At 53.5% G+C, this 16,334-nt stretch overlaps 1 protein-coding gene across 3 annotated transcripts in view; it reads right to left on the bottom strand.

Annotated features, from left to right (window-relative positions):
• Positions 1-16,334, bottom strand: part of LOC102408196 — a 181,301-nt gene that overhangs the window by 14,362 nt on the left and 150,605 nt on the right. For 2 of the 3 annotated variants that reach the window (XM_045164285.1, XM_045164287.1), the window contains exons 51-58: positions 13,318-13,455; positions 10,730-10,904; positions 8,468-8,589; positions 7,782-7,922; positions 6,245-6,358; positions 6,011-6,139; positions 5,215-5,376; positions 3,370-3,534 (exon numbers count right to left, since the gene is read on the bottom strand). In XM_045164285.1, coding sequence (XP_045020220.1) covers positions 3,370-3,534; positions 5,215-5,376; positions 6,011-6,139; positions 6,245-6,358; positions 7,782-7,922; positions 8,468-8,589; positions 10,730-10,904; positions 13,318-13,455 — 1,146 coding nt within the window. Of the gene's footprint in view, positions 1-3,369; positions 3,535-5,214; positions 5,377-6,010; positions 6,140-6,244; positions 6,359-7,781; positions 7,923-8,467; positions 8,590-10,729; positions 10,959-13,317; positions 13,456-16,334 lie in introns of all 3 variants that reach the window. The other variant, XM_045164286.1, reaches the window with a different exon arrangement.

Here is a 16,334-nt window from a genome sequence, read left to right as displayed (position 1 = left end):
GGGAAGCACAGGGCTCAGAATCCCTACCGACTGCATAAATGCTTATTAAAATCCACATCCAGGGACCTAACTGCGCACAGATACGGCATCCAGATGGCTTAAGAATTCCTGATGCTCAGGCCTTACCCCAGAGATTCTGACCTAACTGACTGGGGCAGGGGCTGGGCCCTGGCATTTCAACATCCCCAGCACCTGGGTGTCTCTCCCGCCCGGTGAGGTTTTCCGTATCTGCAGGAGAACCACTACAAATGTCTCTGCAAGGTCAAGGAGACATTGTGGGTGGTGCCTGGCATAAAGGCCAGGCCACTGAGCAGTTAGTCCCAGCCCCTGTAGCCACCAGCCTGGACGGGTGGTTGGTGCAATCACCAAGTTGCGTCCCACTCTTAGCAACCCCATGGATCGCCAGTGGAACAACTGACTGGAACAACTCATGACATACCGATAAAATAGTTCCGAATGTGTGTGCTCAGTCGCGTCTGACTCCCTCGCGACCCCAAGGACTGTATGCAGCCCTCCAGGCTCCTCCATCCATGGGACTACCCAGGCAAGAATACTGGAGTGGGTTGCCTTTTCCTTCTCCAGGGGATCTTCCAGACCCAGAGTGGGGCAGAGTCAGGAAAACCCTCAGCGGCCTAAAGGGAAGGAACCCTGAGGGAGACCCAGCGGGGAGGGGAGGCAACAGGCTGACTGAGATGCATTTGTGGGGGAGGGGAGCCCCCTCAGGCCTGAACTCAGCTGCTCTGTATTCTGGTCCAAATACTGCATCTCCCAAGCGGTGCAGCCCAGAGTAAGTGTGTTACCCCAGTTTCAAAATCTGTAAGATCAGATGTAGAACAGTGGTTCTCAAGATTTATCAGGAATCAGAATTCGTGTGTGTGTGTGTGTGTGTGTGTGTGTGTATTTCTGTGAATGTGTGCAGGAGGTGCATTATAGGTTGAATTGTGTTCCTCAAAAAGATCTGATGGTTCTAACCCCTGGTACCTGTGAACGTGGTCTGTTCTTTGCAGATGAAATAAATTTGCAATGAAGTCATATAAGGACACCTAAATCCAATGACTGGTGTCCTTATAAGAAGGCCAGGTGGGGACTTCCCTGGTGGTCCAGTGGCTAAGACTCCATGCTCTCAGTGCAGGGGACCCAGGTTCAATTCCTGGTCAGGGAACTAGATCTCACATACCACAGCTAAGACCCGGTACAGCCAAATAAATAAAATATTAAAAAAAAAAAATACTGGAGTGGATTGCCATTTCCTTCTCCAGGGGTCCCGAGTTCAATCGCTGGTCAGGAAACTAGATCCCACATGCTGCAACTAAGACCCAGCACAGCCAAATAAATAAAAATAAATATTAAAAGAAAAGAAGGCCATGTGCAGACAGAGGCAGAGACTGGGATCATGAAGCAACTCCTGGATTGCTGGCGGCCCCTAGCAGCTGGAAGAGACAAGGAAGGATTCTTTCCTGGGGCTTCTAGAGGAAGCACGGCCCCGCTGACACCTTGATTTTAGCCTTCTAACCTCCAGAACTGTGAAAGAAGAAATCTCTGTCGTGTTAAGGCACTCAGTTGGTGGCTAATTTGTTAGCCCTAGGAATCCAATTCAGGGTGCTCACAAAACATGCCGTTTCCTGAGTCTCCTTCCAGCAGATTTCTGAGTGGGTGGGAGGGGTGGCGCCCAGGAATTCCTGGGGGATTTCACAGCTCGGGCAGTGAGCCTGGTGCGGTGCCGGGGCGGGGGTGTCAGGCGTCGGCAGACCACACCTGGGGTGTTCCTCGTAGATGGCCTCCTGCGTCTGAGCTCCGTCCTAGGCACTGAGTGGCTGGGGCCCCAGCAGCTGGGGTAAGTGCCTGCCCCCCCGAATTTTGTCCCTCTTCTCCATTTGGTGTGAACACCAAACCAGGCTGGGAAAGCCCTCCCCATGCCACAGACCCCGAAATAGAGCAGAGAGGGCATGGGCAAGGGAGAAGCGGTCAAAACCAGCCACCCACAGGCTCGGGATGGAAGCAGAGGGAGCAGCCGCTCCCTGACCACCCACTGCGGGGAGACGTGAACCTTGGGGCACTGGGATTACACATGCGGGGGTGGCTAGCAGCCTGGCTGGCCAACAGAGAAATGAGAGCCAGCCTTGGCAAGCCTCAGACAGGAAAACGCTTCTGAAACCATCACAACTCCTGGGCTCGGAAACAGAGGCTGGGTGAGCTCCAGACACAGAAACGCCTCGTCTAGCTCTGGACACTGGCAGGAAACGCCCATCACATGAGCACTTCCTGTGTGCATGTGCCGTTGAGAGCTCTGTTTCTTTTTTTCCCAACACTTCTGCAGAGGAGGTGGGATTGTTCCCATTTGACAGAGGGGAATACTGAGGCTTGTAAAGGGCAAGTCACAAGGTCAAGGTCAGGGAGACACAGAGATAGGCATATGGCAGAACTGATGGGGCACCTACTCTATACCCATGCTGTGTGGGTGGAGAGGAGGGGTGCCCAGAACCCCACTGACCGCCTTATGAAATATATCTGGCCCCCACTTTCAGGTAAGGAAATGGGGCTCGGAGAGGTCCCTTTCCAATACTGTTTGGCCAGATGAGGGCAGGGCAGGTATTGAACCCTTTCTACCTCCCTGGGCTGCCAGGAAAGGGAGAGATAAGAGAAGACTGGGCCAATAATAGCCAATAATAATAGCAGCTGGAGTTTCCCAGGTGGTGCAGTGGTAAAGAATCCACCTGCCAATGCAAGGGACGCAGGTTCAATCCCTGGGTCAGGAAGATTCCCTGGAGTAGGAAATGGCTACCACTCCAGTATTCTTGTCTGGAAAATTCCATGGACAGAGGAGCCTGGTGAGCTACAGTCCATGAAGTCACAGAGTCAGACATGACTGAGTGAGTGAACAGACACAATATAAGAAGCTAATCCTTAGTGCTGGCTTTGTACCCGGCACTGTTCTAAGCAACGTACATGTCAAGATATTTAATCCCTATGATATTAATCCCATGGGAGGTAGGACAGGTGCAATGATTATCCCCCACTTTACAGGTGAGGAAACTGAGGCACAGAGAGGGGAGGTAAATTGCTAGCTAGGAAGAGGAGGGGCTGGGGTTCAAGCCCAGGAAGTCCAGCCATTGCCTCTTGGTTATGGGAAGGGCTGGTGTTGGGGCAGCAGAGGAGCTGTTTTGTCTTGGTGGCAGAGGGCTGGGGGTCGGGGGTGGGCAGGCTCAGGGGTTCCCACTGCAAGTAAGCTCAGGCCCCCTCCGTGTGCCTGTCTGCAGTTCCAATACTGGCCACTAGATGGCAGGGCTGCCCAGCCAGTGGTCGTCCACTGGCCAGACAGGGACAGATGGCCATCAGGGTCTCTTCCTCTGGGGCGGGCAGGCACCTTACCTCCAGCTCCCCAAAGTAGTCACGCCTCCGGGGCCTGCTGTGGTTGCGGAGCATCAGGCTGAGGTGCAGGCCGTGATCTGGGTCTGGGGCGAGGCCCAGCTGGCATCTGGAGTGTAGCAGGAGCTCACCGCTGCCCAGGGTGTGCTCCCCAGAGACTGAGAGTGCCTGGAACAAGAAGGCAGGGATGTTGGTGGTCAGGGAGGCACAGGAGCACAGCTTCCTCTCACTAGGCCCTGGTCCAGGCGACAGCCCCTCACGCCAGGACAGTCACAATAGCCTATCCCAGCCTCCACTCCTGTCCCACTCTATAGCCCCTCCTCCATTTTACCTTAAAAAAAAAAATGCAAATCAGACACTGTCCCCATGCTCAAAGCCTCTGTCTTCCCATTGCACTTGGAGGAGAAGCCGGTCTCCTTGGCGGGTCCTGTGGACGTGCATTATCTTCCTAACCTCACCTCCTTGCCCTCTCTGTAAAAGCCACCCTGTGTTCCTCAAACATCTATAAGCATGCTCTGGCCACAGGGCTTTGTACTGGCTGCTCTCACCGCATTCTGCATTCGTCCCCTCTCCCTGCTTCGTTCTTTCATAGCATTCACTACACCTGTCTTGTTTGTCTTCTTCTACCCATGGGACTCTGAGCTTCGGGAGGGCGGGCACCTGGTCTGTCCCTTTCACCATCCTCGTCCCTGCACCTAGAACAGAGCCTGGCATAAGAAAGACCCACAAATGCTCTCTGAATGGATGGGCAGGTTGGGGGCTGGCAACTTCGGCTCATGGGCCAAATCTGGCTCACTGCCTGTTCTTGTAAATACGTTTTTATTGGGACTGGCCATACCCCTTCATTTACACGTCCTCCACGGTGGCCTTCACGGCAGAATGGCAGACTTGAGTGGCTGCAACAGAGCCCATATGGTCTGCAAGACCTGACATATTTACTGTGACTTCCCTGGTGGCCCAGTGGTTAAGAATCTGCCTGCCAATGCAGAGGACATGGGTTCAGTCCCTGGTCCGGGAAGATCTCAGTTGCCACGGAGAAACTAAACCTGGGCGCCAAAACTACTGAAGCCCTGGTGCCTAGAGCCCATGCTCTGCAACAGGAGAAGCCACCACAGCGAGATGCCCATGCACCGCACCGAGAGAGTGGCCCCTGCTCGCCGCAACTAGAGGAAGCCCTCACGCGGCAACACAGACAAAGACCAAAGACCCAGCACAAACAAGAGCAAATTTTTTAAATAAATAAAATATTTACTACCCAGCCCTTTGAAGGAAAAGTTTGTGACCCCCGGGACTGTTAGAGAGATGAGAGGGTGTGGGGAACGGGAAATGGGAAGGATGGATGGATGGAAGGATGGATGGAAGGGAGGAGGCTGGAAGATGGGGAGGATGAAGGAATGGATGGGTGAATGGGAAGATGGATTGGAGGGTGGGTAGATGGCTGGCTGGCTGGCTGGCTGGCTGGAAAGATGGGTAAAAGTGGGTGGAGGAAGGCAGGAAAGAACAATCAACTAGCTAACGAACCCAGGGGAATGTTGGGGGATAGGGGTCCCAACCCCTTCCCCTAACAACAATGAAGACAGCAGCTTGGTTTACATGTCGAGCACTTTCCCAGTGCCACATCTTAAATCTCCCCATCACCCCACGTGCTGGAACCAACTGAGTCTCCCATCCCTCAGATGAAACACCAGATACTCAGAGAGGACAGCGCCCTGCCCGGGGCTGCCTGCAGGCCTGTGAGGACCCGTAATGACGGGACCCGGCTCCCTCACTCACACCCCTGCCCTGGGTGGGCACCCTCCTCTCTCTTTACCGCTGGATCCCTGGGCCCTTCCCTGGGGACAGACTCACCGTGGGCAGGTGGCAGAGCCCCAGCCGCAGGGAGTGGCGCACCCAGCGGGCATGGTCTGTCTCCACGTCTCCCCAGAAGCTGTGTGTGGAGCAGGCGGCCCCGAGGACGTGCTCCAGCATGGCCTCTGCATGGATCTTGTCCGGGAGGGATGGCTGGCGCCTCTGGAAGGAAGAAGGCATCTTGGTGTGGGGCCTCATCCCGGAAGAGAGAAGGAGACCCTCATGAGAGGAGAAGAGGTGCCAGGAACCCCATCAGAGCCCCAGGCAGCCCCACAGTGGGCGTTTACACTCCGGGCAGGACCTCTGTTGGGAGACTGAGGGGCTGTGGGCCTAAGGAAACCCAGAAGGGACAAGGGCACTTCCAGGCCAGCTGCCCTCATCTCTCCACGGCCCAGCCCCTGCCCCAGGCTCTGCAGAGCAGCACTCAGTCCATTAGGAGCCCCAGGCAGATGGTGACGCTGGTGAGACCTTGACCCTGACACCTCTGGGAACCTGAGCTCCCCACCTCCCCCCACCCCTCTCTGGCAGCCCACTGGATTCACCCACTCCTCTGCTCCCCGAGCGCCCGCCTCATGCTGGGCCCCTTGCTTTCCTGACCTCCCAGTGCTTTCATGACATTACAGTCAGGGAAGGATACTTTGTACCCATTTCACAGATGAGAAAACCAAGGTTCGCAGTGGAGAAATGAATTGCCCAGGGCCCCCCAGCACAATGAGCACTTACACCCAGGACCCTAAGGCCCCAGAGTCAGGCACTTTCTGCAGCCGGTGGGGCCACCCAGCTCCCCAGGCCTCACCTCGTAAGTCAGGTTCTGCCGCACCTGGCGTCCGTCCCAAAACAGATCCAGCCACTCGCTGAGCACAGCTGGGGTCTGTGTTAAGGCCCCACAGGCCCTGAGGGCGCCCAGGCCCCAGGTGTCCTGGAGCTGACAGGGAAGAGGATGTGGATGTGACTGGGGCACAGGGGGGCAGCACAGGGCCCGGGGTTTGGGGGAGCCCGGTGCCAGGTCGGGAGGGCAGGCAATGCGTACCTGCCCCAGGGAGGCAGCCACGCAACCATCCCAGGAGGTGCTCTGCGTCGAGGACCTGTTGGCCCAGGTGAGCTGCAAGGCCAGCGGCTGCCCTCCGTTCCAGGCAAGCTGCACCTGCGTGGAGACATGGCCAGTGGCAGGTGGACGGGAGAGGTGGGATGGAGGAGAGGCTGAGGTCCCCCCATCTGTGTGTCTTGAATCAGCAGGAGGGGGAAGGTGGAGAAGCTAGTGGTCTCCCTGCCCACCCTCTAGGGGATGGAGGCGGCAAGCAGGAGTTGAGACAGTGACTTCTCTTCTGGCTCATGCCTGTAAGAGCATAGAGCCACGCCCAGACTGCAGACCAGAAGTGTTTACTGGGTGGAAAAATCCCCATTCTCAACACCTAGACTCATCATTTCCCAGGGCAGTAAAATCTGAGCCCCTCACTGGGGCCTGTGGCTTGAAGCCCTAATCCCCAACGTGACAACATCAGGAGGTGTTGGAAGGCGATTAGGGTTAGATGGGGTGGGATGGGGAGGTCATGATGGCATCCATGCTCTGTAAGAAGGACCCCACAGAGCTCTCTCCCCAACTGTGAGGACACAGAGAGAAGGCTTCAGACCAAGAAGAGGGCTCTTACCAGAACCTGACCGTGTTGGCCCCTTGATCTTGGACTTCTAGCCTCTAGTCTGTGGTTTAAGCCACCCAACCTGTGATGTTTTGCTATGGCAGCCCCGAGCTAAGACAGTTGGTCTCCCTGCTCACCGGCTCCCACCCCATCATTTCCTCCGTGCTGGTCTTAACTGCCTCTGGCTCCTCCTGAAGCTCCCAGCCTGTTCCCACCCCAGGGCCTTTGCACTTGCTGCTCCTCCAGCTCGTCTGGGCTCCTCTTCATCCGCGGGTCCTCAGCTGACAAGCCGCCTTCTCCATGAAGCCCTCTCTGACCACCCCATCTAAAGTCCCCTCCCCACCAGACTCCAATGATTCTCTTAGTACCCTCCTTACTTTCTTTATAGGGCTTATCACAACTCTTAATTTTTTATTCATTCATTCTCTTGAGTTTTGGTCTTTTTGCCTGGCACACACTGGCCTACTCTCTCCCATTTCATAGAAAAAAAAAAAAAACACCTGAGGCTTAGAGAGGTGCTGAAGACTGCCCAGAGCCTCCCAGTCAGATGCAGAGTCCAAGCTGCCCTATGTGAACCCCTGCAGTGACCAACTAAACCAGCGCGTCCATGATGAACCAGACATGCTCGCGAACTGCTCCTCCCACTAAAATGAGCTTTATCAATGCAGGGTCTATGCCTGCATCTCAACATGACCTGGAACACATTAGGTGCTTAATACAGTCCCAGTGAAGGAATGAATGCATCAAGGCCCCCCTGGGGTTCCAAGCTTCAGGACTCTGTGATTCCAGAGACGTCCTTGTCTCTGATGAACAAACAAGATCCTCCTCCCCTGCACGTGGTCCCAGATGTCCCACCCGTGGCCTCAGCCATGCGGCTCACCCACCCCCAAGAGCCGTCTACCCAGGGCCCTGCGTCTGCTCCCTGCTCACCTGCCGGCTCTGCCTGCCGCCCCTGCTCTCAGCAAGGCCACTGGCCTCGGCCTGCCGCCAGGAGAGGCTGAAGGGGTGAGCCAGGGCCAGGCGGGCGGCCAGCTTGCCCTTCCCCAGCCGCAGAGAGGAGGACAGCGCCACCTGGGGAGGGGACAGGCTGAGCGGGAGGCCTCCTCCAGAGAGGCCCTCCCCACCACTCAGCGCAGGTCACCTCCTTCATCAGGGTCAAGGGAGTGAGGGCTGCTGGCCCACCACTGGGGGAAGCCCTCTGGGAGCTTCAGCCCATTTTTCAGAGGAGTAAGTTGAGGCTTGGAGAGCAGGAGACAGGGACAAGCATATGACGCAGAGGGGACTGGGGGTTAGAGGCATTTCATGGATCTGAATCCCAGCCCTGCCTTTCACCAGCCCCATTCCCCTCTGAGCTCAGTTTCATCTATGAAACGGGGCTGGGGTGCCTGGCACACAAGAGGCCGTTGCTATGCATCAGCCACTGGTCTTCCTGTTATCATCCAGGTGGTGCTGGGACCCAGGCTCCCTCCTCCCCGCCAGTGCTCCTCCCGTGGTCCTTTGGGGACCGGGGCTCAGCCCAGTTGGCCCCATAATGCTCCTGGGCAGGGCAGGGCCCCGAGTGTCCCACTCAGGCCACAAGGTGGGCTTCCCAGATCCCCTTCCAGCCCAACACCTACCTGGTCCTTGCCGTCCCAGCCCACAACCAGGTCATCCTGGTGACGGCGTGTTGAATGCTCGGAGGTCAGGCGGAAGCTGCAGTGCCGTGGCAGGGGCAGGAGCAGCAGGTGGGTGAGCTCCACTGGGCAGGGAGGGGCGTACAGGGAGGGGGGGCATCAACTTGAGGCCAAGAGGGTGCCAGGCACCACTTTGGGGCCACACACGCATGTAATCTGCACAAAATTCAGAAGCTGTCCCCTCACTTGGTCCCCATGCCACTCAACAGTCCATCAGCGTCCCCATGAGAGCCCCATTCCAGGACTTCTGCAAGAAGCCTTGTATCTCCTCCATCAAGAGGTGGAATTTGTTGCCCTGGCCCTGGAACCTGGGCTGGCCTCGTGACTGGCTTGTAGAATTTGGCGAAGTTGACACTGCAAATCCCCAGCTTTGGCCTTAAGGCCTCAGCTCCGTCTGGCTCTCTGGGACCCAAGCCCAGCCATCATGAGATTAAACACAGGCTGGCCGGCCGGACGCTGACACCACACAGAGGAGAGTCTGGATGTTTCAGCAGAGACTGTCCCGGACTAGGCGACAGCCAACCAGCCCGCGAACAAGTAAGAAAGTGCAGCCAAAATCAGCAGCACCACCTATCCAAGTTAGGGCCTGACCCTGATGCATGAGCAAGACCAGAGAGCTGCCCACAGGCTCGTTAGCAGTGATGAATTCTTACTACTGTAAGTCACTGAGTTTGGGGTCATGTGATACACAGCAGTAGCTGACAGATACGCTTTCCGATATCATTCTCGGGCCCCTCACACACATGATTACCCCGGCCACTTTGAATGCTCCACACCCGCCTGGTCACACTCAGCTGCCCTGTGCTCTCGTTCCATCCTGGGGTACAACACAGCTCATTGCTGAGGCCTCACGGCCTCCTTGCCCTCGATTTTCTTCCTTTGTCTCTGAAGCCTGAGTCCAGCTGCCCTGACCTCCGGCACCATCTGACTCCATCCCATAAGGCCACCAACTGCTCCTGCCTTCCTAGACCCCCCGACTCCGCTGCAGACAAAGGCCACCTTTGAACCCTCTTGAAGGGGGCTGTCACTACATGGACGCTGGGGAGCTGTGCCCAGAGACAGTGGCTCTAAGCTGGTTCTCAAGGCGTCATCTGGTCACCAGTCCAGGAGCACTGACCACATGCAGAGCCGCAATCCCTCACTCCCTCTGACCCTGACCCGCTGGTTTCTGCGCTCAGTAACCACACAGCAGGGTCCACAGGCTGCTCAGCTCATCCATGGGCCCCCGAGCGTGCACATACTCACATGCGCACACACGGGCATGCACAACAAACACTGCCTTGACGTGCTGAGAATCCTCTCTTTTTCTCTGCTTTGCAGGGCACACATGTGGCAACCCTGACCCCAGGGAACCCCACTGGGCCACCCAGCAAGCCGTGCCCGCCCCGAGCCAGGGTCTGCACTACGTCTCCCACTTGGCAGGCCAGCAGGTCGGTTTCTGCTCTGTGTACGCAGACTCCTCAAACACAAATTGACAGCCTGTGTGTCTGCATGGCCCTTGGGGATGGGGCTGTTTCCTGGAGGGCCTCAGGGGGTCACAGGTGCCCTTGCTGGGGCCACACTCACCTCCTTTGCCAACCCGCAGTCTGTCAGCCTCAGCTTGCAAGCCCTCGGGGATGCAGGGGGTTGCCACATTTTCCACATGCTAACCTTGCCCTCTTGTCTTATCACACTCAGGATAAACCTCAACTCCTTGTCAGAGGCTGAGACCCTGTGTGTCCTGGCTCCCCTAACGTCTCCCACCTCATCTCCTCCCCTCTGCTCCTCCCGTCAGTCCACTCCAGCCACACTGACCTTGCTGCTATTGTTCCAGCCACAAAACCTATTCCCACCCCAGGGCCTTTGCACCTGCTGTTCCTCCTCTTCCGCCCATGATGATCTCCCCAGAGCTTCACCTTCTTGTCACTCGGGGCTCAGCTTGAAAGTCACCTCCTGAGACAAGCCTTCCCAGACCACCCACCTGGAGGAGCTCCACCCCCTCCATCCCCAAAACCAAACCCTGCTTGTTTTTATAGGCGTTCTCACTCCTGGAGACACTCTGATGTTATCTTGTTCAGTGTGTGTCCCTGCTCAGAGCCCGCATCCCTGAGATCTGGGACCTGGGCCATCCTGCTTCCCAATGGACCCCCAGTGCCTGGGATAAGCGAGCACTCAGTGATGATGCTCTGAGTGAATAGGTGAATGTGTGGCACCTGGGAGACTCACCCTGCAGACCAAGAGTCCCAGCGGGCTTGAGGAAGGGCATGGAGAGGCTCCCATTGAGGCTCCCCTTGAGGGCCACGCCCTGCCCGTCCCACAGCACCACGTGGTGCAGGACTTGGGTGCCATGGGCTCGCTCGTATGAGGTCTGAAGGACCAGCTCCCCAGGAAGGGCGTGGAACTGGGGAAAAAAAAGATGGAGCTGGGTCACTGGGGACCCCAGCTCATGTTCCTGCTGAGGGTAGCAAAGGAGAGAAGCTTTCAGAAAAGGAAAGACAAGAAGCAAAGCTCTAATTGTTTACCGAGCTAGTAGATAACATAACAGAGTGGAGCAAGGGGGTGGAAGGGCTATGACAAACCAGAGGCTGACGCCCCCTGTAAAGAGGACAGCCGCAACTCAGCTCCACTTCCAAGCTGTGTGGCCTTGGGCTAGTTCCCAACCTCTCTGAACCTCAGTTTCCTCGTCTATAAACTGGGGTAAGAATAATAGTGCTGACTTCAGTGAGACAGGGGGAGTGATGTGCTCAGCTCAGGGCTGGACCCATGGACGGTGCCACGAGGGGCTGCTGTGGTTGGTAGAAGGATTTCTCAAACATTGAATGAGCTGGTGTGATGTTCCTGACCCAGGGCTGGGGGTTGGGGGACAAAGATAACCAAGACTGACCGTGGCCCTTCAGGGACTCCAGGCTGGTAGGGAGACAGTCACAGAATTAGGAAATGATGGGGCAAGGTGACAAGAGAAGCCATGGAAGATATTCAAGGGGGAAAGGAACACAGAGGAAGAGGCTGCTTGGCAAAACAGGGAAGGGCATTCTAGGCAGAAGGAACAGCCTGTGCAAAGGCTCAACAAGGGGCACTCTCCCTGCTGTTGGGTGCCACAGGAGGATGGTGGAGGAGACTTTCAGGGGAAGGAAGGGAGTTTACTCTTAAATGTCTCTAAAGCCCATCACCACTGCCCCCATCTTGGTCCAAGACACCATCATTCTTGAGACCCTCAGTTCAGTTCAGTCACTCAGTTGTGTCTGACTCTTTGCAACCTCATGGACTACAGCACACCAGGCCTCCCTGTCCATCACCAACTCCCAGAGTCTACTCAAACTCATGTCCATTGAGTCGGTGATGCCATCCAACCATCTCATCCTCTGTCGTCCCCTTCTGCCTCAATCTTTCCCAGCATCAGGGTCTTTTCCAATGAGTCAGTTCTTCACATCAGGTGGCCAAAGGACTGGAGTTTCAGCTTCAGCATCAGTCCCTCCAATGAATATTCAGGAGTGATTTCCTTTATGATTGACTGGCTTGATTTCCTTACAGTCCAAGGGACTCTCAAGAGTCTTCTTCAACACCACAGTTCAAAAGCATCAATTCTTCAGTGCTCAGCTTTCTTTATAGTCCAACTCTCACATCCATACATGACTACTGGAAAAATTATAGCTTTGACTAGACAGACCTTTGTTGGTAATGTCTCTGCCTTTTAGTATGCTGTCTAGGTTGGTCATAGCTTGTCTTCCAAGGAGCAAGCGTCTTTTAATTTCATGGCTGCAGTCACCATCCACTTGAGACACTGCTCATGGCTTACTCACAGGTGCCTCTGCTGCCCTCTGTAGGTCACTCACTACACAGCAGCCAGAGGAGTCTGAAAGCACCCTTTGGATCAGGTCCTCAAAGGCCTCCAATTTCAGGGAGGATACAATCCCAACTCCTCTCTGTGGCCTGACGCACCCTGCATGATTAGATTCCCACTCCTGCCTGCTCCTTCCCCCTCACCCACTCTGCTCCAGCACAGTGGCCATTCCTCAAACGTGCCAACGTCATTCCTGCCCCAGGCCCTTTGCACGTCTTGTTCCTTCTGCCTGGAAGGCCCTGTCACCAGGTTTCCAAATGGTTAACGCAGGCTAACTCCATTGTCACCTCCTTAGTGGGGCCTTTGCTGGCCACCTAAACAGCTCCCCGGTCATTCCCGCTCACATCACCCCATACTGCAGGCAGGTTCTTCACCATCTGAGCCACCAGGGAAGCCCTTTTCTATAGTAGGTATCAGCATCTGGTATATTTTTCTCATTTGATTTTCTTTTCGTTGTTGATCAGTCTCCCCACCTGTGGTTGTTTCTTAGTCTCCAAGTCGTGTCTGATTCCTGCGTGACCCCATGGACCATAGCCCACCAGGCTCCTCTGTCCATGGGATTTTTCAGGCAAGAATAGTGGAGCAGGTTGCCATTTCCTTCTTCAGGGGATCTCCCTGACGTGTCTCCTGCCCATGTCTCTGATGCTTTGCAGTCGCAGTCTCCCCACTAGACTACATCCGATGAGAGGATGGACTCATCAGTCTGCTCTAAGCAACATCCCCAGCTTCTGGAACAGTGTCTGGCCTGGCACCTAGTAGATGCTCAGTAAATAACATGAAAGGGGGGGGGGGGGGGAAGAAGGGACATTGAGACCGGCTGAGAATCCATTCCAGCAAATTTTGCCCACATCACAGCCCTGCCTGCAGTGGATCCTCCCAAGAAACTGGACAATTCCTCTTTTCTCAATGGGCTGCCCCAGGAACATCCCCCCGTCCCCCCGCCGCCAAGCCTGCCCTGGCCTCCTCCACGCACCTGGGGGAAGGTCTGCTCCAGCTTGATGATGTTGGTAAGGCTGTTCTTAGCAGCTGCGAGCCTGGCGCCCATGTGGAAATGATGCTCCTCCACCATCAACACAAATGTGCCCTCGGCTCCACCCTCAGAGTATCGTAGCTGGGTCAGAAGGAAAGCAAGGTGGATTTCCTCAGCCAAGTCTCTGACAGAACATTCAGGAAGGTGCTGGAAGTAGTCTCTGCCTCCCAAAGCCCCCAGACTTAAAGACCCACAGCTCCCTGGATGAGATGCATTGGGATGATATGAGGTCCAGGGAAGATCCCCTGGAGGAGGGCATGGCAACCCACTCCAGTATTCATGGACAGAGGAAACTGGTGGGCTGCAGTCAATGGGGTCGCAAAGAGTCAAATATGACTGAAGCGACTTAGCACGCATGAGGGTCCTAAGCTCAGGTTAGACCCCCAGGTGCGGCCAGGACAAGCATCTCCCACGCCCTTCATGCTCTAACACTGACTTGCAGGTGGCGACCAGCCTGCAGCAGACAGGCATTCTAATTATCACTGTAAATGGGAGGGGGCAGTCTGGAGCAGAGGACGGCACGCAGACGGTGCATCAGACAGACCGGGACCCAGCTCTGGCTCTTCCAAGCATGGGGTGAGTGACCTCTAGCTAGTTCCGTACCCCCGAGGACTTCACTCTCTAACCAGATAAACTGGGATGATGAAACGCACTGTATTAATGTGTTGATATGGACCCTATGTGAAATCATGTGCTCATTTCCAGGCTGGTTGAAGAGCAGAATCACTCAGGGCACACGCTAGAACTATAGACTCTGGGCCCCCACCTAAGACCTGTAAAAAAGAGAGCCTCTAGAAACTGGGTCAAGAATTGGTATTTCTAAGACCTCTCCAGAAACATCATTAATTTAGTGACTCCCCTGTCAAAAACGTCCAACCTGAATCACACCTTACACAAGCAATCTGACAAATTCAAACAGAGCATTTTTGCAAATGATTGCTTGGACACTGCAAAATCATCCACACGAAAGCTTTCTTTCTTTTTAAAAATTGAACTATAATTGATTTAGAATATTGTGTTAGTTTCAGGTATACAGCTTCAGATTCTTTTCCATCATAGGTTATTATAAGATACTGATTACAGTTCCCTGTGCTATACAGTAAATCCTTGTTGTTCAATACAGGAGTTCTTCTTTAAGGTGGTTAATGATATGAAATGTTTAGGGGGAAGTATATCAGTATCAGGAACTTACTTTGAAATGCATTAAAAATTAAGATGGGTGGAGAGCTGTGTGATAAAGTAAAGTGAAATATGAATGAAAAAATCCAGGTGACAGGTATATGGGTATTCACGAGGAAGGTGTTTGAATCTTTCAGTGTCTGAAAAATATAATAATAAAATGTTAAAGGAAAGAAAAGTAGGTGGTAGGAAGAGAATCGCTAGATGGGGGTCAGTCTTTGCGCCAAATTCAGCTCACTGCCTGCTTTGTAAATAAAGTTTTACTGAAACACAGCCAAGCCCATTTATTTACATATCGTCTATGGCTGCTGTTTTGTTACAATGCAAAATTGAGTAGTGGCAGCAGAGAGAGTATTGGGTATAAAGGCTAAAATATTTGTTATCTGGCCTTTTACAGTAAAAGCTTGCAGACCTCTGTCCTAGATGTTAAGAAACTAAAGAGACAGGAGAACTGAATGCCCGGGGTGATCTTGAACTGCACCCCAGATTTAAAACAAACAAAACAGCTCAGAAGGACCTTATTGAGAAAGCAGAATTACTGCTCAACTGGGAATTTTTATGATGAGCTGTATACTCAACAACGACATTATGTCACATGTTAAATTTCCTGAATTTGGTAATTGTACTGTGTTATACAAGAAAATACCCTTGTTATAGGAAACACCAGCTGCAGTATTTATGAGTAAGGACATGCCTCCAGAAACAGCTCAATATTAGTCACAGTACAAAAATATGTGTGTGAATATATACAAGTATATAACCTATGTAAGTATAAATAGAAAGACGTGGCAAGATATTAAGACTTGGTGATATAAGACAAATACCAGGGATGTTCGTACAGCGAGGTGACTGCCGTTAACCCTGCTGGATGATATATCTGAGAGTTGGTAAGAATGGTACAAGTGAACCAGAGTCGCAGATGCAAGAAAGAAACTTACAGTTACCAAGGGAAAGGAGGGATAAACCGGGAGGTTGGGACAGACGTATATGCACTGCCAGAGATGAAATAGGGAACTAGTCAGAACCTACTGTATGGCACAGGGAACTCTACTCAATACTCTGTAGTGACCTTATACGGGAATAAAATCTAAAAAAGACTGAATATATGTATATGTATAACTGATTCACTTTGCTGTACAGCAGAAACTAAATGTGTAAATCAACTATATTCCAATAAAATTAATTTTAAAAAAGAGAGTGAAGAGATCCTGTTGTCATCACAAGATTTTTTTTTTCCCTTTTCTTTTTCTCTCTCTCTCTGAGATAACAGATTTAACTAACTCTTTACAGTCATTTCACAGGAGATGCAAGTCAGATTAATGTGCTGTACACACTAACAGTGCTGTACGTCAATTACATCTTAATAAAACTGGTAGGAAAACCAGTTGGTAAATGGTCACTGCCCTATAGTAGCTTTTCTATAGGTTGGAAATTATTGAAAAGAAATATTGGGGAAAACTAAGAGGTTCCCTGAATGATGGTGAGTGAAGTCTGCAGAGCTCTGAGATTATGTGTGAGGTGCTGGTACGCAGCCTGGCACACAGTAGGTGCTCTATAAACAAAGTCAGCCTGGGCCAAGGCCGGTGGGGGTGCTTTTTACAAAGCTGGGTGGCTGGCAGGATAAGGAAGCGGCCAGCTGGTGTGTGTGCTCACTCATCCACTCATCCATCCATTCATTCATTCCCTGTCTCTCACTAAGCACCTACTATGTGCTGGGCCCTAGGCCAGGTCCTGGGCACAGCTTCCAGGATCTCCTGCTTTGGGGAGGAGGAGCAGACAGG

The sequence above is a fragment of the Bubalus bubalis genome, chromosome 24, assembly GCF_019923935.1.
Source record: "Bubalus bubalis isolate 160015118507 breed Murrah chromosome 24, NDDB_SH_1, whole genome shotgun sequence".
In the NCBI taxonomy this organism is placed as follows: Eukaryota; Metazoa; Chordata; class Mammalia; order Artiodactyla; family Bovidae; genus Bubalus; species Bubalus bubalis.
Note: the sequence above shows the minus strand (reverse complement) of the source record. Positions and strands in the feature narration are given on the sequence as shown.